The sequence below is a fragment of the Girardinichthys multiradiatus genome, chromosome 14 (assembly GCF_021462225.1).
Source record: "Girardinichthys multiradiatus isolate DD_20200921_A chromosome 14, DD_fGirMul_XY1, whole genome shotgun sequence".
NCBI classification, from domain to species: Eukaryota; Metazoa; Chordata; class Actinopteri; order Cyprinodontiformes; family Goodeidae; genus Girardinichthys; species Girardinichthys multiradiatus.
Window position 1 is genome coordinate 20125976 of NC_061807.1, and position 25800 is coordinate 20151775.

General features: G+C 38.8%; 1 protein-coding gene across 1 annotated transcript in view; it reads left to right on the forward strand.

The window, feature by feature from the left end:
- pcxb (pyruvate carboxylase b) overlaps window positions 1-25800 on the forward strand; it is a 424891-nt gene that overhangs the window by 103682 nt on the left and 295409 nt on the right. Inside the window, exon 10 of the mRNA XM_047386393.1 lies at window positions 2632-2750. Coding sequence (XP_047242349.1) covers window positions 2632-2750 — 119 coding nt within the window. The remainder of the gene's footprint in view (window positions 1-2631; window positions 2751-25800) is intronic.

Consider the following 25800-nt stretch of genomic DNA (forward strand, 5'->3'; position numbering starts at 1 on the left):
ACGGAAAATGAATAGATGAAAATAGGTAGAACTCTCCACACCAAAGCAATGCAAGAGCGTTCCAGTAATCTACAGCTGCTACGGACTGACAGGGATGAATATAATGAAGTCAACTGGTCACGTATTTATGTACTTCGCAATGCCTGGTGGGTTCAGTAAATGCTGTTGAATGCGCCACCAGGCAGTTGATGAGCATCGCCTGGCATTCATAGCTTCAGCAGTGAGTGGTAGAAATTTACTTAAACTAATTTACCTTTAAGTACTAATTTGATCTTTCAGTGGCATTAACAGTTTAAAACTAAAGGGATTGAAAACAAAACACCGTTTAGGACTAATGACACAATGGACACAATGTTAAAAAGAACAATTTATTTTCTACTTCTGCACAATAAACAAACATATCACAGATTAAATTAGGCTAATGTGCTTTTTAATGTGTAATCGGCATTATAATTTGTCATTTTTGGACTGAAAATGAACACAGACCTGAAGAACAGTAGTGATCAATGTCTAAAAGTGCTGCAAAAGATATTTCATGCACCGTGTTTCACAGCTGTCACCGTCTTCATTCCACTCAGCATTTTATTCTCATGGTCCACTGGATTAGCAGATTTATTTGCTGTATTACATCTGCTACCGTTCTGTATTACACTGCCAGTCTGCTTCAGGAAGTATTTCTCTGTTATGTTTAAAGATACCCGTACAAAAGGACTGATTTAGTTTCTCTGCTCTGATCTGTTTGACTAATATTGACTTTATAGGTAGGAGACTCTTCTGTTTGGGCTCGTATCTGGTCAGTGAAAAGCCCCCTTTCTTAGTAGTAATAAAATTACTACAGCTGTAAAGACAGAGTATGCTTGATGTGCTTCAGTGTAAACGTCAAAGAACATTTTGATGCACCGATGCAATGATAAATTGTCCAGTGATTCAAATAAGCCAATGTTCTCTAAATCAGCTCTGACCGGTACTCAGTAGGTCAAATGTTTTTTGTTTTTTTTATATTTCTTTTAGTTAAATGTACTAAAACCGAAAACCTTTGTCTGTAAACACATCGATCAACAGCATCTACTTGGAGGCACGCCGTTCTGACTTTAGCAGTGAAGAATATGCTTAGAGGAAACTGTGATTGTCTACTAATTCCTACATATTCTGTTATATTCAAACCTGCAGCACTTTTTCCCTTCAGATGGAAAAACAGATTCTGAATCAGTTTAGACCAAAACCAAAAATTGTTTGCCAGTAAAACCCTGATTACCCCATCCCAATAAACTGACTCCAATAAGATGAAATAATGCTTTTTTAAAAGCTTGAGTAAACTCCATGTATGGAGTAGGTTGATGCTTTGAATGAGTGGTAGGTATTTATCCATTTAAATACTAAAAGGGTTACTTGGCAGTCCTAAAAATATAGAAAAGTATGAAATTTGCCCTGATATTTTTCAGGTCTGGAAACAAACCAAATGTTTTATACTCCTAAAGAGTTCTAGAGAATAAAAAAATTACAATAAACAAAATGTCTTTATTTCTGGATGATAGAGAAACATCACATATTTGTTCATTTCCCTAAACTTGGATTATTTTTCAACCCAATTTACTCCAGCTGTTCTCTGAAGGCTTTTTCTTCCATGTCAGAATTATGCACCTCCTATTACTACCACTACTTTTGCATGGGACTGTATTTCTCGTTTTCATTCAATATCTAGTATTTTTGTTGTGTACATGGAGCACATTTACTACTAACGGTCAAACGGCATGATAATGGCATTAAAATCCAGGCAGGTACATGTGCAACAAGGGAAGGTGTAACCTCAGTAGTCTTCTAAGTATTACGTCACCATATGCCATACAAGCCGACACCACTTTACATATAATTCTGAAACATTAACTTCATGACTGAAGAACGCATTACCTTCACGCTTCTCGTCCCGCCTTGCAACTGCCGAATGTAATACAAAAGAAAACGGAAAAAACAGAGGGAAATGTGGCCAATTGAACGAACCGATCAATTTTTGTTTGTGGGCAAAACGCCTAAACCTTCGATCCTCTCTCTTACAGTCTGCAGATGTACCCCTCTCGTACAATTTATAAAACAAGGAACTGTAATAATTGCATTGAAATTTTAATGGAAGTGGAGCAACGAAGAGGTATCTCTTTGTAATATGTGACAGATCGGTAAGTGCAGTAATGTTTAGGGCACATCTGTATTGCATCCTATCAATTAAGTAAGGTATTATCATCCTGGGCTCCAACACAGAGACAAATCACTGCGTATTTATTGTACCTGACTTCAATTGTGATTCTAATTGCATTTATTGAGCTGAGAGGTAGTGGGAAAAATTGTCTTTTGACGGTGAGATTCCAGTTACTCCTCATTGATTAATGATCTAATTTGTCTTTACATGGAGATGATGAAAAGTGGCCTTCTCTCACTGCACAAATAAAGCGCAGGGCTCATTCTTTACCCATTTCATTTGGTGATGTTCACTTGGCGAGGTTTTGTTCGTCCCTTTAGTTTCATGGTTCATTAAGATGAGTGAGTGCTGCCTCTTCATTGTTTACACAGCTAATACTAACAGCATTAGCTGAATAATTTACAGCTATAAAACTGTTATTTTTTTCCTGTGTGCTGCAGGTTGGATATGAGAATGCAGGAACCGTGGAGTTCCTGGTAGACAAACATGGAAAACACTACTTCATCGAGGTCAACTCCCGACTCCAGGTTGAACACACGGTCACCGAGGAAATCACGGAGTAAGTGGCAGATGTTTATTTGTCCAGATAGCTTTATGCCGGTGGGCAGCTGCGTAATTGTAGCGGTTGTCATTTTGCATGAGCGTCTGGTTGGCGTCGTTTTTCTGTCTGACAGGTGTGCTGCTTCAAGGTTGGAAGTTTTCCACTCGGAGAATTTGTTGGACTTGTGATTTAAAAACTGGGGAAGGTACGGAGCAGGTGTTGAGTCGTGAACAGGCTCAACATAATGCTTGTCAAACAGGAATGGGCTAAAACAAAAAAGGCGATGAAGGAGGTGTACAAGATTAGAACAAAGAAAAAGAAAGGACTGACAAGTGTTAAAGGAAAATTGTTTGAATGGAAACAATTTGGAAAGACAAGAAAAGGCCTGAACAGGTGGAGTCTGTGTGGAGAGAAGATGAAGCTTGAGGTCAGACTGAGTGAGAAACAATGGGGTGGAGAAGAACAGCATAATGGAAGTTAAAAATAGCTCTCAGCTTTGCTGATGATTTGTGTGATTTGCTCGGCTCGAACAACACAGATGTGTCTCAGATTGGTACAGAAGACAAAAACACCAACGGATAAAGCTGTAGCCCCTCAAGTTTATCACAGAACCATGGGTCTTTTTTGTTTTGGCTCATGTTTGTACATTAAGGGTTTAAATCAAATTTATAAACTAAGCTTCAATCAGAATAGATGGACCAAAGCAGTTCCAGCGTTAGACCAGGGTTGGTGCTGGAGCCGGTTCTTCAAAGGTTCCATCAAAATCTGGTTTGGTTTTCTACAGCTAGAAAACCATCTTGGTGCCATGTCGTCTTAAAAAAAATCCCTTTCAGTAAATGTTTAGTCCTGAAATCAGTGCTGGACTAAACATGACAATAACAATCATAGACATAGGCTTTAATATTCATCATTATTGAAGCATTTTGACAAAATGGAGAAAAAATGCAGGCCATCAGTGTGAACCAGATGTGTTTAATTCATGTTTATACTGAAACATCTTTCTGATCTCAGACAGAACTGCTAAGGGGTTTTATGCATCAATTTATTAATAGTTGAGAAGGGTTTTCACTTGTTTACTAGGGATACACGATATATCTGCATCAGCAGCGGTATCGGGGGATTCCGGTCATTTTTTAACATATCTATCGCTCCCATGAGCAAGGAGGGGAGGGTGATGGCTGTGTGGTGTTTGTTTGGTGACCTGCAGGACTGTGGTTGAGGAAAATCGGTTATAAGGTCATAACAGCAATATTATCGTATCGACAAAAATATTCACATGATGCATCCCTGTTTGTATTTGCAAGAAGTTAGGTTTACAGTATTTGTTCTTTAAAGGTTTAAAAACGAGAGCCTCCAAAGTAAATACAAGGTTAGGAAAAGTGACCCAGAGACCTAGCAATTGTGACAGATCATGTTGTTTTTTTAATTTGACCTCATATTTATCCAGTTGGTTGTAACAAAATGACAGTCAAGAGTAAAAACATGCTGTTCCTCTTATTTCTCAGTTGTAACAAACCTTTTCTGAAGGATCTGAGGGTCATAACACAAACATAAACCCTACCAACCACACCTAGAGCTGTATCACACACACCATCTGAGCTCTTAAAGTCCTTTTTTAAAGAAGACTTTTCCAGCCATTTTTCCGGCTCTCAGTTGGGTTTAGCAGGGTCATTGAAACTGGCAGCAGTGAGTCGTTAGTTGAATTTGTTCAGCATCAGTAGATGATATGGCACATTTAAAGTTTTAGCTGTCGAAGCAGGTTTTCATTTGAAGCTAAGGAAAAAGAAACTTTTTCCCTCCATTGACATTTTGTTAAAGAAATGTGTCGGTTTATTAGAGCTGGGAGAAAATGACAAAAGGGAAATCTGCATTGGGGTTTTATTCCAACATTATGTCCATTATTCTTGGAGCTTTGTTTCCACTCAGCTGCGCTCTCAGTCTCTAGTGTCTGAAGACGTTCATTCTTGTTTTTGTGCAGTTGAAACAGACTCTTAATAACAGACTTGTCAGTGATCTGTTTTAGGGGAAATCTTTTCTGTTCTCCAAGTTGTCTCAACATTTCCATTCCTTCTGATTTGTTCGTTTTTCTGCAGTTATTCTTCATTTTCTGCAGATTTTTCTCCCTTCTTCTTCTCCCACTATCAAACTGTTTTTTTGTATGTAGCACCAGAGAAACTGACTTTTTAAATGTTTTTCTCTTTAAACATTCCTGATTTTTATTTTTTTATTTTTCTTATGTACGTACTTTACTTTGTGGTACTTTGTTGTGAAAAATCTATTTTCATGCTGTGTTTTACTTTATTGTAGTTCATAATATAGATGCAGTAGTCTGGATCTGGATTTTATGAGTGCAGAATATTTGTGTTCTCTAAATGTGAACAAACTCAAGTTTTATATTATTTTAGTGGCTCTGTTTGTCACCAGATGTTTGAGTAGATAATGGTCATTTGGCTCATCATTGCAGTGCCTCATTTATGTTTTCAATTTCTTCTTGAGCTTCCCCTGACTGTGCTGCCTTTAAGTTATTTTATATTTCTGTGCTTATTTTCGTGTTATTTTTACTTTCTGCAATCAACCTTCGTGGGAGAGATGGTCCACTCCAGTTGTTTTAGTTTCCAATCCGATCCTTTTATCTGAATTTAAATAATGGCAGAAACTGATGTCCTCAGAACACTTTTTCTCAAACATTTAGTGTTTGTTTTAATTCTGGAGGTTGTATAACCTAATATTCTGCTGCCATTTTCTTTGCCCAAAATATTCAGTTGGATTCATATTTTCAAACATTATTAAATTACCTAAGTTTTAAAGTGACCTTTTCATGCCTATGTCGACATTCTTGTCAGCTGCAAAGCTGGCAAATCTGAGTTAAAGACCTCGGAGGTCTTCAGACTGTAATGATATCAGACTACCGATAATGTTGCTGTAACAGTCTGATATAACTTCTACCACCCTACATATTTAAATAAAACGCATAAAGGATGTTTAATCTTCCATTCAGTCCTAAAATATCCCCAAACAAGGTCATGTTGAGTAGTAGACTGTTCACTGATAGCAGGCTTCTGTAAGAGGCTCCACCGGCACGTTTAAACGTCAGCGTGTTCAACTGACAAATGCATCTATTGAAACAAATAAAACATCGGTTTATACACAATTTATAAGATTGCTTCTGTCCAACTTATTCCTGGCAGTTATGCTGAAAGATTCATTATTTTAGGGACTTCCAGTATGAAAGCAGCAGCTGCAGCAAAGCGGTTTGTTTTGGTATGTGTTAAACATACCAAATATGTTTGATATAACTGGTTTAGCTAAATTTCTTCTTTTGTATGTTACAGTAACACCACATGTCACGGCTGCACCTTTCATCAGATGAAGCTTGACCTGTGGCTACAGTTGGTCTGTGTTTAAGATGGATTATTCCTACAGTCAGGTTATTTTCCATTTGTTACCAAAAGATGAGGAATCAAGACAAAAAAAAACTACTGAAGCCACCCCCAGGTGCATCTTTATTACATGTAAGCCAAAACACAGGCAGGGTGAAAGTCCTTAGCCTTCTATTGGGCAACGACCAAACACCAGAGTAAAAACATCAGCTTCTGAGGCGGTTAAAGATGATTTTATGCTGGTTTAACTGTAACCATGTCTGGTTATAATTATTTAGTGCTTGACATTCCTGTTTTTTCAGTGTTCACAACTACTCAACCTTTCTTTTAGGAATAATAAAAACAACTAATGATATCTTAGTAATTTTAAAAGCTTAGAAAACACACATTTAGTTGTTTTTTTAGCCTCTGCTCCTGTCTGGAGCAGTGGTGTTAATAAGGCAGGTAAATAAGATGGTCAGAGTGCAATTCTTTAATTAACCTCTCCAATCTTTGAATGAGGTAGGACCTGATGAGACTATATTCTCCTGTTTAAGATGTGAAACTTGATGGCCCCATGTTTTTGTTTTTTTTTTTATCCATATTTGCTTCTTACAAAGCAAATATGTGAGATGTACCCGGTGGGATTTGTACCCGGTGAGAACCCACCGGAGTACCCGGAGCACCCACAGTCCAAACCCATGCCTGTTAGGTTGGTTGGTTAATCTAAATTGCCCTTAGGTGTATGAATGAGTGTGTGCCCAGTATCCAGGGTGTACCCCGCCTCTCGCCCGTAGACTGCTGGAGATAGGCACCAGCTCCTCCACGACCCACTATGGAATAAGCGGTAGAAAATGACTGACTGACTGCTTTGTAAGAGACCGTGCATTTACATGTAGAGAGGCTGAACCAGAAGTCGCTGAAACAGAATTCACCCAATGGTATCCCATGATCTAGAAAGAAAGTGGATATATATACGTTAACATTAGCACGCAACATCTTGTCTTTAAGTTGAAACTTCCAGGGAAAAATCTGCCAAAATACTACCTGCAGAGCTCAGGCACCCTGAACTGCCTTAGTGGCCTGCACCCCTTAAACCACAGTTGGTAGCATGGTGGTGAGAGGAGGATGTTATTCAAACTCACATCCATCATGGACATAACCTCACCCACTGCACCAGGCTGTAGAGCAGCTGACCAGCTCCTTCAGTGGCCGACTGTATTGTCACTTTAGCACAAATGACCTCCACTTTTTACTAGTAATTTTATTTTTTTTATTCTGCCATTACTACTTGTAATACATTTTTTTAATGTTTTTCTGTTTTTGTTTTTGAGCAGAGTAAACCCCAGAATGCCTACATGGAATAAAATGTAAAAACATTTGTTGATAACAGCTGGTGTCTGAAGTAATGGTTGATGGAGTGTTGTATTAAATGATGATTAGTGTACGTTAGGTCTAAAATGTCCCCCTTTTTTCCCTCAATCCCTCTTCCGTCACAGATTCATCTCATCTGTCAAATGAATTAATTCATTTCTCAGTGCCTTTATTTTCAGGCTGTTGCCTCCTCACTTCACATCCCTGTCCTTCCTGGGTTCTTTGAGACCTGTCAGGGTTCCCTTTCTGTGCGTCCACCTACCACTGACTGCTATTACCATCCCCTCATTGACATTCACCCTCATTCGTCTCTCCTCTTGCCGTTCTTTGCCTCACCTTTGCCTCATCTTCTCTGACTCATGCCTCATCTTTCCTCCGTCCTTTCATGAACTTGTCCTTTTTTGCCCTCACTTCCACCAGCATCTGCCCTCCTTCCGGCTGTCCCCCCACCATCTTTTAATGTATTAATTAGTACGGGTGCCTGACAAAATTCTATTAAACTATTGCTTTGAATTACGTTCATACAACACCAGTCATCATGCCGAGTTTTTTTGGAACAAAGAAATTGGAAGAGTCATGTTGTAAAGTCTTAAAGAGAAAGAAACGGCTCTTCTGATTGTAGCTTATTACAAACTATTAAAATGCAAACAGTAAAGTTTTCCCGTTTGTGTGGATGTGTAGGACTGCTACTAACGATCATTTTGCTAATTGATTAATCTGTTCGGCTTTTTTTTCAATAATTTGATAATCTGATAGCAAAAGGGGCTTAAGAGAGATTTTTACAGAATTTGAACCAGGTGAAGCTAAAACTATGCTACTTGAGTACTTCTGGATAGAGCATATTTGCAGAAAAAGGTTTTTCATCTAAAATGCAAAATAGATGTTTTTTGGTTTTTTTTACAATTTTGGCCTAATTAATTTCCTGAGTGGGTTGTTCTTTCAGCAAATGGCATGTTTACATGTCTCTATACTCCAGTTACTGATTATTCAATTCCTAAATAAGTTAATATTTCAGTAATCAATTAATCACGATTAATCCATTATTTGTTTCAGCCATAATGTTATAAGGTTGCCTTCATTTTTGTTAATAGTGTGATTTGTGAGACTCTTAGGTTGCAAAATAACAATGTAAAGCTTTATTTGCTTTGCCCTCTGTATAAGGCGTTTTTTTTGTGTGTTTTTTTTATTGGCAGTACGTGTAGGAAAATTTGCTGCAGCAACACCTCAGTTATTTCCAACAATCCTTCACTCTAAAGATGTTTAGATGACAGAGGGAGGCATTCACAGAGAATAACATATTTGCATAATTATTGATGCTGGATTCTTCTGAGAGGGACGTTTGGGGTTTATTTTTACTACTATAGCTACAATTTACTTCTTCACTTCGGTTACATTTGAATTGTTTACACATTTTAAAGTTCATTGTATAGGGGAGTCGGTAGGAAAGCAATTATTGGAGCATTGGTACACAATTTTTTATTTTATTTTTTTGGAAAGTTCTGCACAGCTCTTTGGAAATATTTAAAAACAATCTGTTTACCCTTCTAAATTTGCATTTATTATGTTCAGAAGATTGTAAGGCCTCTTAAGGAGTTTAAAAGCCATCAGGAAAAAAATGACCCATCTAAAACAAATATAAACATATAAAGTTCATTTTCACATGCGATTAGAGGACAATACACACCTTGCAAGAACAGAAAAATGTTTTCTCTCAGGACTTGAAAGTCTGTTTTGCAGCCCTGGTTTGGGAGTTCATGCCTTTTTTTTTTTTTCTTGAAGCATCATCTGGACAGAACTTTTTTCTTGTGTGGTTGTCTGACAGCTGTTGTATACACATGTTGCAGTGGGAGGGACCTATAAGAGCTGCCTGAAAGTTCTGGCCCCCGGTTCTTGTGAAGTATGAAATGCTCCGTCCCAAAAACAAATGATGTATTTTGGGTTATTTCGAAGCACACTTTGCAATCAGTTTAACCCTCTGCGGGTTGGCAGCTCGGGGACATTCTGGAAGTACACGTTTGCTTTCAGAACGTTAAAGATAAAATTTTTAACGGGAGATTTTTATATACACTTTCTCTTCTTTTGTTTGACACCTATTTTAACTAATTACTTCAACTTATTCTCTCTCCAGATCCAATTATATCTGTGTACCGTCTCGTGATAAATGTTCCACCTTCTCATGCATATAGTTTTTTAGAATCAGCTCTGATACTGATACTGATACTGACACTACAGTCGTGTAGCCAATGAAATTACTTTCATAACGGTCTACAGCAAGTGGAGCAGAACTCGAAACCGGCTTCAAGGAACACATGTGTAAACCGGGACTTTTTTTTTTTTATGCGCCCTCAGTGCACAATTGTGCATGCACAGGGGTTAGACAATGAAACTGAAACACCTGTCATTTTAGTGTGGGAGGTTTCATGGCTAAATTGGACCAACCTGGTAGCCAGTTTTCATTGATTGCACATTGCACCAGTAAGAGCAGAGTGTGAAGGTTCAATTAGCAGGGTAAGAGCACAGTTTTGCTCAAAATATTGAAATGCACACAACATTATGGGTGACATACCAGAGTTCAAAAGAGGACAAATTGTTGGTGCACGTCTTGCTGGTGCATCTGTGACCAAGACAACAAGTCTTTGTGATGTATCAAGAGCCACGGTATCCAGGGTAATGTCAGCATACCACCAAGAAGGACGAACCACATCCAACAGGATTAACTGTGGACGCAAGAGGAAGCTGTCTTAAAGGGATGTTCGGGTGCTAACCTGGATTGTATCCAAAAAACATTAAACCACGGCTGCCCAAATCATGGCAGAATTAAATGTGCACCTCAACTCTCCTGTTTCCACCAGAACTGTCCGTCGGGAGATCCACAGGGTCAATATACACGGCCGGACTGCTATAGCCAAACCTTTGGTCACTCATGCCAATGCCAAACGTCGGTATCAATGGTGCAAGGAGCGCAAATCTTGGGCTGTGGACAATGTGAAACATGTATTGTTTTCTGATGAGTCCACCTTTACTGTTTTCCCCACATCCGGGAGAGGTACGGTATGGAGAAGCCCCAAAGAAGCGTACCACCCAGACTGTTGCATACCCAGAGTGAAGCATGGGGGTGGATCAGTGATTGTTTGGGCTGCCATATCATGGCATTCCCTTGGCCCAATACTTGTGCTAGATGGGCGCGTCACTGCCAAGGACTACTGAATCATTCTTGAGGACCATGTGCATGTCATTCCCAAGACGAATTGACGCTGTATTGGCCGCAAAAGGAGGCCCTACACCATACTAATAAATTATTGTGGTCTAAAACCAGGTGTTTCAGTTTCATTGTCCAACCCCTGTAGCATCACTGGATGACTTTTGCAGTATTTTCCAAAACAAATCATGGCGAACCATTTCAACAATAGAAAAGTGGCATTTCTGTGTATTCCAACGTCAATAAATACAAACTAGTTACATCTATAAAATGTTTAACTGCTCAGGTTAAATATTCATAGTGTTAACTTTACAGAAACAAGAAGCTTCTGCATGTGCTCCAAAGGGTTGAAGAACTGTATCTAATTTAATTCGGGTATGCATTTTACAGGCGTTTTTAGGTGTTTTCAGGGGGACTGAAGAGGTTAAAAGAACTGCAGTTTTGTTTTAGAAAAAACATACACATAGTTTGCACCTCTTTACCTGATGGTCTGTGGGGCTAAAGCATGGTGTCCTTGGAAAATATTTCCTGTGACAAATTAAACCTGATGAAAAGAGAAGTGATTAAGTCAGATCTCCTCTACAGGAATTTAAAGCACACTGAAAAACTGAATCAGGTCCTTGGTAAGACAGAATGACTTTCACCAATCCAACGAGACGAGGTTTAGTTTCCTCTTTCTTCAAACTACACACAGATAACAATCATCAAAAACTTGGATTTTACATCTGTTCTTAGTCTTATGCTCTAGGTATCTTATTGTTTTTGGCAGTATTTGATGAGATGGTAGGCTACTGCAGGGAATATCTTTATTGAGGTTTAACATTTACATCCCCATCTAGCTCCCACTCCCCTGCCCTTTTACAGAGACTATTTTGGTGGCGGCTCGTCCTCCACTTTTTCACCATTTCAAACCTGTCACATTTCAAGGTTTTCCAAAGGGCTGCTAGCTTGACAAGGGAGTGTTTTTCTTATAACTGTGAAAAACCAACATCAAACTTGTCACTGCTTCTTGTGCCTCTCGGCCATGTAACTATAAAGGCCCTAAATTGTAATTTTAAAACCTCTTCTTTTCAACCGTGTTAAGGCTTGTAGCTCACAATTGTTCATTTTCATGGCCACAATTGACACGAGGCAGCAGGAAACGTAGCTGAAAGTTGCAGAAGAGTGATTTTACGCTTTTGCGCACTGAATTCCAACATCAATGCTTAACATAATGAGCATTCAAGGCAACAGTGGTAGCAAGGTCTGCAGCTACACTTTAAATTAAGTGAATATTTTTATGGTGATTTATTCATTCTGCAGGAATAAGCAAGGAAAAATGTTGTCTGAGCAAGAGCTTTGAGACCTAGCAAACTGGTACCCTTCCTACAGTAAAGTAAAGTAGCCTTTTTTGCCTGTTGTTCACCGAAGTGGCAAATGATCCAGTGGGACAAAAACTGTAGTTATGAACACAAAAATCTGCCATGGGCATTAGCACTTTCTTTTCTCAGGCAAACTGTCACCAGAAAACTTTGTCGTACGATGTTACTTTCCTAAATATAATTGGTTTGGTTTACTTTGATGGTCTAACAGCAGTACAGTTAAGTATCTGTCAAAATGTTAATCACTGTAGCACCACTCAAACTGTTCAGTTTTTTTCCCTGCAACATGTTGGCCATAGAGATAAACACAGATAATAAACACATAGTGGATAGGAGGGTAGTTAAATGTTCCTCCTTCCTTTGGCTCAGACACAAAGGAAAGAAATATGCTTCTGCAGCTAATTATTGGTAAAATAAAACATGTTCTTACCTGATGAACTTCATGCTCACAAACGGCAGCAGTCAACCCGGTGGCCATGCTGCTGACTGCAGTAAAGCTATGCTTGGAGGAAGAACAGTGCTATATCCTCCCCACCTCAGCTTTGGGTTGTGCTTCTAGTCAGTGCTTCCAGTTTTTTCATAATCCAGAGGCCAAAAGTGTTGCCAATGGGGAGGCTGTTTTTGATGACAGTTCACACATGGCCTCATTTTAGAGGTCTTTAAGGCATTTCTTAACAATCAGTTAATTGATTCCTTGATTCTGAGCCATTTCCATATCATGCAGTAACAGATGCTAAATCAATGTAACTAATAAGGTTGTGCTTTCTTGTTCAAATGGACATCACTCAAAATGCTTTGTATGAGAAAAGTGTTTTATAGTTACCTATCCTCTTGTTTTTTTTTTTCTTGTTTTGAGATTTATGTTTAAAGATTTCAAGACTTTTAGGTATTTGGGCTATAAAATATAATACACTTTAGGTTGGCACATGTTTTGGTAAAAAGGCAGAATAGTATTTAATATAATTATTTTATGCATATTCCTTGCATGTATGCAGAAACAAACCTCAACTTAAAAGGTTTCCGTCCAGATGCATCACTGGTAACATGACAGGGGAGTATACCATTAAGTACGAATATTGTGATTACCTGCTTAGCTTTCTTCCTACATCTCTGAAATCCCACATGAAAATAGCAGTCTGATTTTTGCTGTTTGCTACAGACATAATGTGAGGTAAATGCAAGATGTACATTTCTTATTCTGGTACACAAATCCTGTGTATGTGTGAGAGACACTTGGGCTGTAAGTGTTTCCAAAATGGAGAGACAGCCTCTACATTCAGCTCCAGCTCTGCCTTTGAAGTTCTTTCTCTCAAGGTTCAATTTGTCTGCAATTTGTCTGTAAATGATCTTTCCTTGTGTGCTGCGTGTGTTTCTCGCTGTTGGATTGTGCCCTTAGCTAGTGTGAGCGTGTGCAAGCCTGATTCTGTCATGCGACATTGAACAATTGGTAGATTGGTGGTCAGGAGTCCTTTAGATCCTAAAGTGGTGTAATTATTCCCCTTGGCTCATGCTGGGCTGTATGCACCAGAATGAAGATGGCGAAGTAAATTGTTGGTCCTTTTGTGGATGAAGTAACAAAAAAAAGAAATGTTGTCTTTTAAATCTCAATCTGAGTGGGTGCACTTCTTGTTGTGAGGAAATCTTCTTGGGAGTACTTTTTATGTTCAGCAAAACTCTTTAAAAGTTCTAGCGACAATTTCCAGCCTTTTCAGTTCCTAAAATTAGGCAGTTTTACAGTGTTGAGCTCAATAATACTAGAATTCTAATTTCCCCTTGGGGATCAATAAAGTATCTTTGAATTGAATAAAAATAAAGCTGTCATCAGTTTATGAAGTGCAATAAACTAATTTATAAACTTATCAAAGCTTGACATGTCTAATCATTATTATCCCAACCTAACCATTAGATTTAAGGTAGCTAGGGGCACAGTGCATGCTACCTGCATGGTTCACTGTGGAAAAAAAGTCACCTGGGAATTTTCAGCCTCCTAACTATAGCTGCACTGACCTATAGCGACTGGCATCTGTGGCTGATTGTTATAAAATGGAACTGCAAAGTCAGAAAAGGTTGCAATTAGATCCCTTCTGACATCTGTATCATGGCCTTTGTGGCTACACCCAACAACCCACATTATTAAACATGTATTTATAGTTCCAGCGCACCCGGTTAAATTAGGAAGCTATGGAGCTGACATTAGGCTCTTCTAATGTGCAAGTTTTCTTTTGTTGCAAATTTCTGAGCCTGTTTAAAGCTAAGGTTGACTTACATTAAAGCTGAAAGTAGGGGTGTAACCATTAGGGATGGGCCATTATGAGGTTTTTATGGTGTGACAACCTTAACTAAAAATGCCTGTTTTATGCTATTATAACAAATGTTTATCATGATTTAAGATTGCTGCTGATACAATATTATGGAGAAAACATGTGTCCTGAGAGCTTTACTACCTGAGAGCGTCAGCAATAATGGGCAGCATCCTTTAGTTTCCAGCTTTCAAGAAGCCTAGTGTGACCAGTGCACCAAAAAGGACTTTACACTGTAGGACCCTGTATGATGGAAAACATTAGCTTTTTAAAACTGTGGTGTACACTGCACACCTTTAGGCACACGCAATATCTTAAAGAAGAAGCAATGATCATACAGTGCATACATGTTTTATATAGTGGAGAATGTCAGACAAAATTACATTGATTGGCTATAAAAAGCTGGGGGTTTGAATCAGTGTATAAGCCTTAGGACCCCCCTTCATGGAGATGAAACATTACCTCACCTCTCTGCCCCAAGTTAATTTGAATTCCAGCTGGTCAGTTTGTTTTTGTTCTCTTATTTAATGTATTTATGTCAACAATGTATCATGAGGCTCAGTGCTTGCGTTAAAGCAAGCGCCCATAAATCTAGGTCCTAATTCTGTTTTACACAATGTAGCTGGCAGCTGATTTCAATTATCTAAGTCGTATTGAATAATGAAGTCCAGCTTCGACCAGTCCACATGTTGCAGTTTTTGTGCTTTTCTAGTTCTATGGTGTTCCTAATCAACAGCATCTCAAAGTTTTGCAAGAGGGTGGCCAGATGGGGGCCACTGATCTTGGCATCTTTTGGTGATGTTCCAAAACCTAAAACCATAAGAGTTTAAGGGGGGGTTATGTTGCTATGGTGGAACTTAAAATTAGGTATCGTTACTAAACAAAAAACCCATCACAGCATAAATATCTTCACTTTCTGAACCAAGTTTAGTTCTTGTGGTGCTCCATCAAGCTTCTGGCAGTTTGTAAATGATATTTTCTTTTTGTGTGTCAACTGGGGCTGCATGATTGGCTGTGCAGTAATGTATTGATGACATTTGAGGCAATAAGTACATTTTTTTCCACTCGTTTATTCGTTTTTCCAATGCCTCCAACTCTCTGCGATCCTCAGCATCTTTGGCTTTATCAGGCATGGACATCTACTGCAAAGACTCGTTCACCAGCTGTCTGTTGGAAGGAGCCTGAGGATTAAGATATATTAGTGATACATTGTGCAATACTAGTGGAAGTATTTGTTTTCACTATGCTTTTGGTTTTGTGTGCTTGAGAAAACGTGTCACATTTTTCTTCTATTTTAGTGGCTGGATGTTCGTGCAGGTGTTAATACAGCAGGCTTTTCATGAAAATGTTTGAGCTGCACCTGGTTGCCAAATTGTTTGGATTTGCTAATTTGTGTTAAATGACCCCCTCTCCATCTTCCTCAGTCTGAAAGAAGTGACAGGTAGATTGAGAATGACAACAATGCCTCGGGTTAATTGACGGAGGGTCTGACAGACAAGTTGTGGAAAGTGAAAACGAGGCGAATTTAAGCAGAGGTGAGACTTGCTGCTGCTGTGAGAATAAATGAGCGTAAATGTTGAGGTCTGCATTGGTTAGATATGTCTGAATATGCGGAGGTTTCTTGCATTAATGCATATTACTGTGAAGCCACTCTTTCATCATAGTTTTTTTAGTTTAGTCTTGAAATTTATTTAAAATCTTGCAGTATTTTTTTCTTCCTATTCTCCTCCTCTTTCGTATTTTCGTATCTTACTAGTTAAATGTTGATAAAGCAGCCAGTATCTCCAGCTCTCTGTTAGCTTTATATTTTATCTGCTGAAGACAAAGTTAAAGATTTTGCTGCCACATCAGCATTTATCACCCTTTCTTCTCCCCACTTGAGTTTTGCAAAGCCTTTTCCTTTTCTCTGAGCCTGGGAAATGTATAGAGAGCTCCAGGGACAGGTCAAATCAGGATCATTTTTCATTTGTTCCGAGCTAATGTGCTCAGTCTGGCTTTTTCCACGTTCTCTCTTTTCTTCTCTACCTTCTGTTAAAGAAAATCATTTAATCTTCCATTTTTTCCCCTTCCTGTACTGTATTTGCTTCTTTCCACCTGCTCTCTCCTCATGGATCCTGATTGTTATATGTTATGGATTTTGCTCATGGTCTGCCGGCGCTCTTATCTCAATCCGCTCAATAATCCCGTCCATTTGTGTCCCTTGAGGTGTCACAAGGAAACAGATGTAGCAGTAAACTAAACAGGGCCTCTCCTGTGGCCACATGCTGTTTTTCTCTGTCCATGGGATGATCTTTGACAAGGAAATGCTGGAGAGTTGTTTAGATGACATGCATGGATTCTCTGGTTTGAATAGGGTCGATAATTATCCGAAGCAGTAAGTTACAGTATGCGCTGTTTGTAGAAATTAGGTTTAGTGTATATCTGGGAACACAGAGGTGCACAACTGAGTCTGGGTTTGCTGTGCAGTTTGAATGTGCAGAAGTCCTGAGTGTGTGTGAGTCCGTGCACATGTAGGCGTTTTGTTTGCCTTTATGAGCACGTCATGAAATAATTTTAAGGTGATTATAATTGTGCAACAGAGCGTACAGTGAGTGATTGAGAGGTAAGCACATGAATAAGAATGAGGGATGGTTTTGCATGCTTGTGTATGTATGGGTCCCAACTCACGGGGGACATTTTTGTTTGTAGCAAAAAATTGAGGCTTCTTATGACAAAAACGAAGCTTATGATAACAATTACAGGAAGAATGTTTTTCACAGTACCATGAATAAAGGTGGCTTCCAGATTATCACATTATAATATTTAGGACTTACCTTTGATTGTTTTTAGTTTTTATTTTAGCATCCATAAGCAGTTAAGATGTATAACTAAGCAGGCAAAGTTGTATGTTGTTGCTGCTGTCATGGAACTCAGTTCTGTTGCTCATTTTTCACGTCGGTCTGGTGTTTCGTTGACACATTAGTATCAAAAAGAGCTCGTAAGCTTGACCAAACAGTATGAATTTACAGGCAGAAGCAAGTTTAAAAAAAATGTATTTCCTAAGAAGGTTAGTTTTTTTTTTGGTTTTTTTTGGAGATATGACGTTTTTGACCGACCGCAGCAATGTGCAGCCTGAGGCAGGCTTTATTCTGAGTGTCCTTGCATAAAACGTTTATTTTAGTCTGTATTCTGTAAGGATTTTTTTTTTGTGAAAGCTTTGTGATATCATCTGCAGGTTCATCTAAAAATGTTGTTGCCAATTTCCAATCTTATGCTTCTTGTAAAACTTTGCCCTGCCAATATCAATTTGGCCAAGCTATAATCACCTATAAGAACTTAACAGCATCCAAAATACTTTTTTCTAGCCTTCCAGATGTGACGTCATTGAGTTTTTGAATACTGGGAGCAGATGTGATGTCACATAAGAAAGAAAATAACCTTTCTTTAGTTTCTAATACTGCAAGTATCATGGTTAGCATGACTATAACCATCTCTATGTATTACCTAGAGAATGTAGATCCTTGCCATTACCTAATAGGCTGCGAACATTTCCAAATCTACCATATTCCCAGACAGTTGAAGGCTCAAAAGGACAAAACAGTATCTGTAATGTGTTGGGCCTTCTTGTTATCAGTTGAAGTTGTGACCTGGTGCATTTAATCATATATTAAAAGCTCAGATTTTTAAGTTTTTTTTTTTTTTGGACGGGTTTCTGTCAGGCCGATGGAGTTAAAAATTGGACAATTCTGGTCAGCAGCAGATTTCTCAGTGCATCTTTAAATGTGCTGGACTGGTTCTGGTGTTTTCTCAACTTAATCCCCTGTCCAGCTGCTCGCACGGTCAATTTGATATCGAAATATCATAGAATGATGGCTCTTGGTTGCCTTCAGCCTTTGCTTTGTTGGTCCTAAATGAAATCACTCAGAAGGCCTAAAAGCATCCAAAACCCAGCTTTGATTGTTTTCTTAAGGTTTCTTACAACTAGTTTGATTTGTAGCCAAGTCTACTAATACATTAAAGAAAATGAAAAACTGAGTCATTATAAAGGTTTCTGTGCAACACCAGTGAAAAAACCTTCCCCACTCTGGCCATTATTGTTTTCTAAAATATTTTCAGACATGATAATTCATGTTTGTTGGCGTCCAGAGTGCTGTGGTTTGTGTTGGAAAATTTTCACCCTATAAAAAAAAAAAAGTCCCAAAAAAGTGTCTGCAGTAAATGCACCACTAACCTCTGTATGTATGAACTTCACCAGACTGCACATCCATAAAGGACAGAAACCAGATAAACCCAAGACTAGAATTCATTAATTCCTTGATTTGCATGAATCACCATATCCCACGTGATAAATTAAAATGTAATTTCCATACATTTAATCCGGTAATCCCCCTTGGCTTCCTTTTAATGTCTTATTCACAGGCTTGGGGATCCGAGGCTTTAAATCGCATCAAAGATTGGAATAAACCGAAGGATTAAATATCAAAATGAGTCATGTCCTGGCCCTGGGACAGATGTACATTAGGGCATGGTTGTGGTTTTATCAAAGGTCTCCTAATGATGAAGCCAAAGTGTATTTAGATGTTGAGTTATGGTCATTCAGTAGTAGTATCTCATCCGGAAGGTCTACAAGAAATCAGTTTTATTTTGGGATCAAAAATAATTTTCTGAGCGATGAAGTCCAAAATAAGATGCATGAGTGTTTGTTTGATGAATAAGTTGTTTGTCCACACCAGCTGACTTGTGTGCTAAGCTTCACTGCCTGCTTTCAAATGGGTCTCCTACCTGTGAGTAGAAATTATTGATGGGAATCATCAGATACTGTCCCTTAGCGACATGTAAATAAACTATGTTGTTTAATGGGGCTGTGAAGAGCACAGCAGCTTTACCTGCTGGCAGATGATGCTGGGAGGATCATTGTATACATCTGGTAACTCCACTCATCTGTTAGAAGCACATTTACTGTGTGCTCTGTTGGAACGCTGGATATAATTACAAAGTTCTGCTAATCAATTAAATAGAGAAATAGCTGTTCGTTTATGTCAAACACCAGTAATGGCACTGAAGATATTTGAGGAATCTCTACATGGTTTAAAGGGTCATGTTGATAATTGGGGTAAAGCGCTCCTCCTCTGCAAAAGAGTTTTTAACCATTTAGAATCAGCTTTATTGGTCAGGTTTGTGCACACAAACCAGGAATTAGACTTGGTCTGCACTTTAATGTGCAGACATTTTAAATATGTATATAAATAAAGTGAGGTATTTATTATATAGGATGACGAGGTTGAATTAGTTTGAATTTGTATGACATACTCATAAACTGTCCACAGCTAAGCTGTAAAATTCTGCAGCAAACAGCAGAGTCTAAGTGTCCTTGAACTAGACTTAATGAAATGTGGTCCGGACTCTATGAAGGTCAAATAACTTTACGGCGATAAAATCTGTGAAGCAGATTCTAATTTTATTGCCATTAGTGGCTAATGTTTAGTCAGTCGCTGTACTCTCTGGTTCTTACAAATCGTTCATATCAAATCTGTCAGTTTTTATCCAAAATGCTGCATCACAACAATTTTTTTTTAACTAATGGACTTCAACAGCACTTTTGTAAACTAGTTTTGTCAGCCAGCATCAACTGGTTGATTGGAGATCTACTTCCTTTCTTTCTACAAAATAAGAGACTAAACCACTAGTTTTCAAGCCAGAATCCCCATAATAGATTAGATTTACTTAATTAAATAATTTTCTTCGTGACAGTAGCTGTAAATATCGTTTAGTGTCATTACTGCCACTAGAATGGCTTTGGAGGGAAGGTATAATAGAGCCTCTCCTTAGCTCTATAAAGCTCCAGAAACACTCATCAACATTTAACACTACTGAAGGATGGGCACTCACTTGGCTGGCTCTGTTCTGGGGACTGCTCTGGAATATCTGGAGATGAGCGTCCATTTGATAGAGACCACCATACAACAAGAAGTTGTATGGACATTTTCAAAGACTGGGACTTTTTTATATATCAAATTACTGTTTGAATGATGCAATGCTTGAAAAATGGTAAAGACCCTAAGGAACCAATGATGGTGCTTTAATTGTTGTCACAGCCTTCCAGGAAGCCATGTTCAAACCCTATTTTGCAGACTTTCTCTAAAGGAAACATCTTTTTTCCATTTTGCTTCACAAATTATTCTGGAACATGAATTTCTGGCCTTTTTGCATGACCGGGAAAATATATTCACACTAATAGATGAATAAACCTTGATTTTTTTTTCACTCGTTTTTTAAAAATTTGTTGGCTAATTAAATAATGGTAACTAGTAGAAAGCAACTGTTGCCGTGAGCAACACCAGTAGCATAGAGCAACAGCATACCAATATTAATAATTGCATAGTTGCCTTGAAGCAACAATGAACAGCTACGGTATCACCATGGCAACATGAAATGTTTGTTCATAGGTAAACAATGTTTGAAGGGGCTCAGCTTGACTTGGTTTAGATTTCTTTACAAATTAAAGATGAGTTTGATGTTGGTTGTACTAAAGTCTGGTTTATTCTATTACTTTAGTCTATAGTCTACCATTATAGTGACCTTTGTCTGTTGCTGGCTTATGATTTCCACACATTTTCCTCAATTTACTGAGCCTCAATCTATGTCCCATTGAAGGGAAGAAGAGTTTAGAAACTACATAGTAGTAGTAGTAAAGTAGTAAAGATAATGATGGGCAGCAAGAATGAGTACAAGGAGAAAGAACCAGGACAAGGGCAGTGAGGATTGAAGTACAGAAACGGGTATCTCTGGTATACTGTAGGATGGGCAGAGTCATTTCTACACTTGCTTTCCTTTTAAAGAAAACAAAATGAGGCTGAATTTGTTCTGTAAATGTAGGAAAATGCAAATTATAAGCCAATATAGGCACAGTTCACTGTAAATCAGGTGATGCCATAAACGGCAGAGTAGTAGCCTGAACTTTACTACAACAAACATCAAATTTCATATTGTCAAGCTGTGAAGAGGAAAACAAAATGATTACTGACCCTTCCAGACATTAATTTTCCAACAGGTTTCTCCACAATGATTCCGTGTAGCCTAAAGGTAACATTCAGACACAAAACATATTAAAAGAGCTCAGTTTATAGTACTTTTATATTTTAAATGGCATCTTTTTATAACATGTTGAAACCATTTCATATTTTACTCTTGCATATATGAAATTAATATTGAAAAGAAGGGGGGGCATTATGGAAAAATGTTGCCTACATGCAGTACATCCTAAAAACCTCCAGGAAAAGCAGTATATAAAATGTCACGAGATTCTGTTTAGTCTATTTCAAGATATAAAAGCTCTTCAGAGCTCTAAAGATGCTTATTTTTCTTTACTGGCATTATGTGTATTAAAGAACTGTGTCAGTCAGTCAGCGGTAGAAAATGACTGACTGACTGACTAAAGAACTGTGTTTAAAAATGATACCTGTTATGCTGTGGTGGAATAGGGCTGCAGCTAATGAATATTCTATTGATTATTCTGATGATAGAGTAATCAGATAAAAAATTGGAACCGTGCAGATTTTTTATACTTAAGCCTGTTTTATGAATAATATAAATACAAAAGAGAAAATGCATTAAATTATTTTAACCTAAAAAAGCAAATCGTTAACCAGATAAAATGGAACCAGTGCAGTGTTAAATGCCAAGTTACACCGTCTTGATGTTTTTAGTGCAAAAACAGAAGAAATAAAAAAGGTCCTCCAGTAGTTTTTTTTTTTTTTTTTTACAGAATTTGAAGCAGGTGAAGCTAAAGCTATGGCAATGGATGAGTTCTGGATAGAGCACATCTACAAAGGTTTTTCATCTTAAATGCTAAAATTATTTACTTTTTGTACCGTTTTGGCTGAATTACTGCTGGGTGCATTGTTCTTTCAGTTAATGGCATGTAGTAGAGTCTGTATACTCCAGTTATAGGTTATTTGATTACTAAATTAGTCAGTCAGTAATCGAATAATAACAATTAATCCAATTGTTTCAGCGTTATTGTGGAATAAATTCTGGAAGCCCAATAGATTCCCTACAAGTGGTCTGAAGAAGTAACCAAAAACCGTATGACCACAAATCATATCTAACAATGTCTTGTTAAGGAGGTTGTAAAATTAAACATATTAGGACAGCTGTGATTGCAGCACTGTAGACATCAGTGCTACAATCAATCATTATGTCGATAGATGTAGAGAAACTCTTTTCTTTGTCGAGCCCCATGGTGTTTTCTCCCAGGTTGAGGTTATTTAAAGTAAAACTAATGAGCTAAAATAAAGTGAACAGCATGGCAACAGACTACCAGTCTGAACCTGACCCTTGACATTTCCTGGTATCTTAGCAGAGAACCAGCTAAAGCTGCTTGTAACTCGAGTCCAATGAAGATGTCCGGTTCTGATCCAGTTGTGCTGTGATGAACCACCAGGGATCCTTCCAAGTCCCGATTCACTTTGCATAACATACTGTAGATTTGACCCAGTGAAGCTTTTAAGTGGGTGCTTAAATTTTGTCTCTTTGAACCAGCCAATCACAGGTTGTATTTATCTTGTCAACATAGTTGGCTTGTCACTCCCTCGTGCCAACAAGCAGACTGAGTGCCAAGCTCCAGTGCATGCATTCAAATGATTCATCAGCTGGTTAGTCATAAAGCTGCAAGTGGAATATAATGGGCTGAAATGACAGATGAAATCTCTCTGACAGATGTAAAAGAAGCCATAATGCCTCTCTGTGTTGCCTGTCATGTAGCCTGGTTACCTGTTGGGATGTCACGCTGATCATTTCTTACGAGGCTCGAATTTCAGTCTATGTGAAAAGAAAACACACCTTTTTCAATGGAGGGGTTTTACTTCTCAGGATATAAAACTGATCAGGTTATAAAATTATTTAATTTGAGTAACAAGTGTACTAAGCATCCTTCCAGCTGGAGGGACTCCCACACCTGAGGCACATCTTTAGTAGGTGGGATGCTAAAGCACAGAGGTGTGGCAACATTATGTAATGAGTCATCAATAATGTCTCCATTAAATATTTTCCTGATATCTTGCAGGCCTTCTTTAAGATGGCCAGATCCTGTGGTTACTTGACGAGCCCTAAGCATCACTCTTCCACCACTGTGCTTGACAGTTGGTAGAAGGTGTTTGTGCTATTGTGCTTTGGTTGCACTTCCAACATGGTGCTGCTCATTGTGGCCTAATATCTCTACTTTGGTTTCACCCTTCTAAATGATATACAGTAGTTCCATAATTCTTCAAGTTAATTGAGATTCAACTTTGCAAACTTTTAAGCTACCATGCTACATTATTTTAGAGAAGAGAGTTTTTCCTGAGAATCCTTCGATCTGCACCATACTTGTTTGGTCTTTTTTTGTTGTTGTACAACCTTGAACTTGAATGTTGAACATGCTTTCTGAGGCCTGTAGAGTCTGAGATGGAGCTCTTGGCTTTTTGCACTTTTTATGGGTGAATTTTCTGAGACGTCCATCCCGGGATAGATTGGCAACTGTCCAAAAGGTTTTCTGTAGTCGTTTGGAAACTCCCTTTTACTTGTCACAGATTGAGGGGGCACAATTGCTTATCTAAAGCAATTGCTGATGTCTTGCTGCCTTGGCATTGGGTTAATGCAGCTGACCAGCAAAACTAACAAAACCCCCAAAGGCAAAGAAGGAATTTATTATAGCTTTACAGTGGCTTTATAACATTAAAGCCACTGTTAGAAAATGGTACCGGGCTATAAAACGGGACCAGAAACATTCAGTCATTAGTCTCTGTTTGTAGAAGGGAACATTGGAGCAAATTTCCAAATATATTGCACTTTGCAAACGTTTCTTTAAATTATAAATGCCTATCTTCAAAAACGTTCCTAAAAATATAAGGTTGCATTGAGAAGCTGAGAATTGACGCATCAAAGTGGAACTAAACCCCATGTAAAAGAATAACTCCGCCACTGACAAATTTTGAAAAATGCCACCAAAGTGGGCGGTGCTAAGAGACACTGAAGGGCGTGGTCAAGTGTGGAGATGAGCTGAGGGGGTTAAGTGGGGGTCAGGTCAGGAGGGTGACGGAAAGTGGCAGCTGGCTTGATGATATTTTGAAACATGGAGAGTAAGCAGGCTGACGCTGGTAGTTTCACCACGGAGTTATCTTTAGAGGCGGAGGATTTTTGACTCCCCTATCACAGGAGGTTAAGGGAGGCCTTATGGAGCCCAGTAGGCCTTATCAGTTTGGGCCGCTGGCTCAAGGTGCTGACTCAGCCATGCGTGAGGGTAATGTCAGCATACCACCAAGAAGGACGAACCACATCCAACAGGATTAACTGTGGACGCAAGAGGAAGCTGTCTGAAAGGGATGTTTGGGTGCTAACCTGGATTGTATCCAAAAAACATAAAACCACGGCTGTTCAAATCACGGCAGAATTAAATGTGCACCTCAACTCTCCTGTTTCCACCAGAACTGTCCGTCGGGAGCTCCACAGGGTCAATATACACGGCCGGGCTGCTATAGCCAAACCTTTGGTCACTTATGCCAATGCCAAATGTCAGTTTCAATGGTGCAAGGAGCGCAAATCTTGGGCTGTGGACAATGTGAAACATGTATTGTTCTCTGATGAGTCCACCTTTACTGTTTTCCCCACATCCGGGAGAGTTACGGTGTGGAGAAGCCCCAAAGAAGCGTACCACCCAGACTGTTGCATGCCCAGAGTGAAGCATTGGGGTGGATCAGTGATGGTTTGGGCTGCCATATCATGGCATTCCCTTGGCCCATTACTTGTGCTAGATGGGCGCGTCACTGCCAAGGACTACCGAACCATTCTTGAGGACCATGTGCATCCAGTGGTTCAAACATTGTATCCTGAAGGCGGTGCCGTGTATCAGGATGACAATGCACCAATACACACAGCAAGACTGGTGAAAGATTGGTTTGATGAACATGAAAGTGAAGTTGAACGTCTCCCATGGCCTGCACAGTCACCAGATCTAAATATTATTGAGCCACTTTGGGATGTTTTGGAGGAGCGAGTCAGGAAACGTTTTCCTCCACCAGTATCACGTAGTGACCTGGCCACTATCCTGCAAGAAGAATGGCTTAAAATCCCTCTGACCACTGTGCAGGACTTGTATATGTCATTCCCAAGACGAATTGATGCTGTATTGGCCGCAAAAGGAGGCCCTACACCATACTAATAAATTATTGTGGTCTAAAACCAGGTGTTTCAGTTTCATTGTCCAACCCCTGTAGATATATACCAAGCTGTACCGTTTGAGCCAATAGGAAAATACTACTGCAGTAGCCACTGTTCAACCCAAAGAGGGCACCACTAAGATGGTTTAAGGACAAATACTGTAGAATTAAACAAGTTTACATCAAAATGTAAAAAAAATGCACAGTAACATAAAGATGGCACCCTTAAGGTCCAATCTATACTGGTTATCTGAAAAAAAAAGTTAATCTGGGTTTCAGTTCCACTTTACCAAAGGTTTGT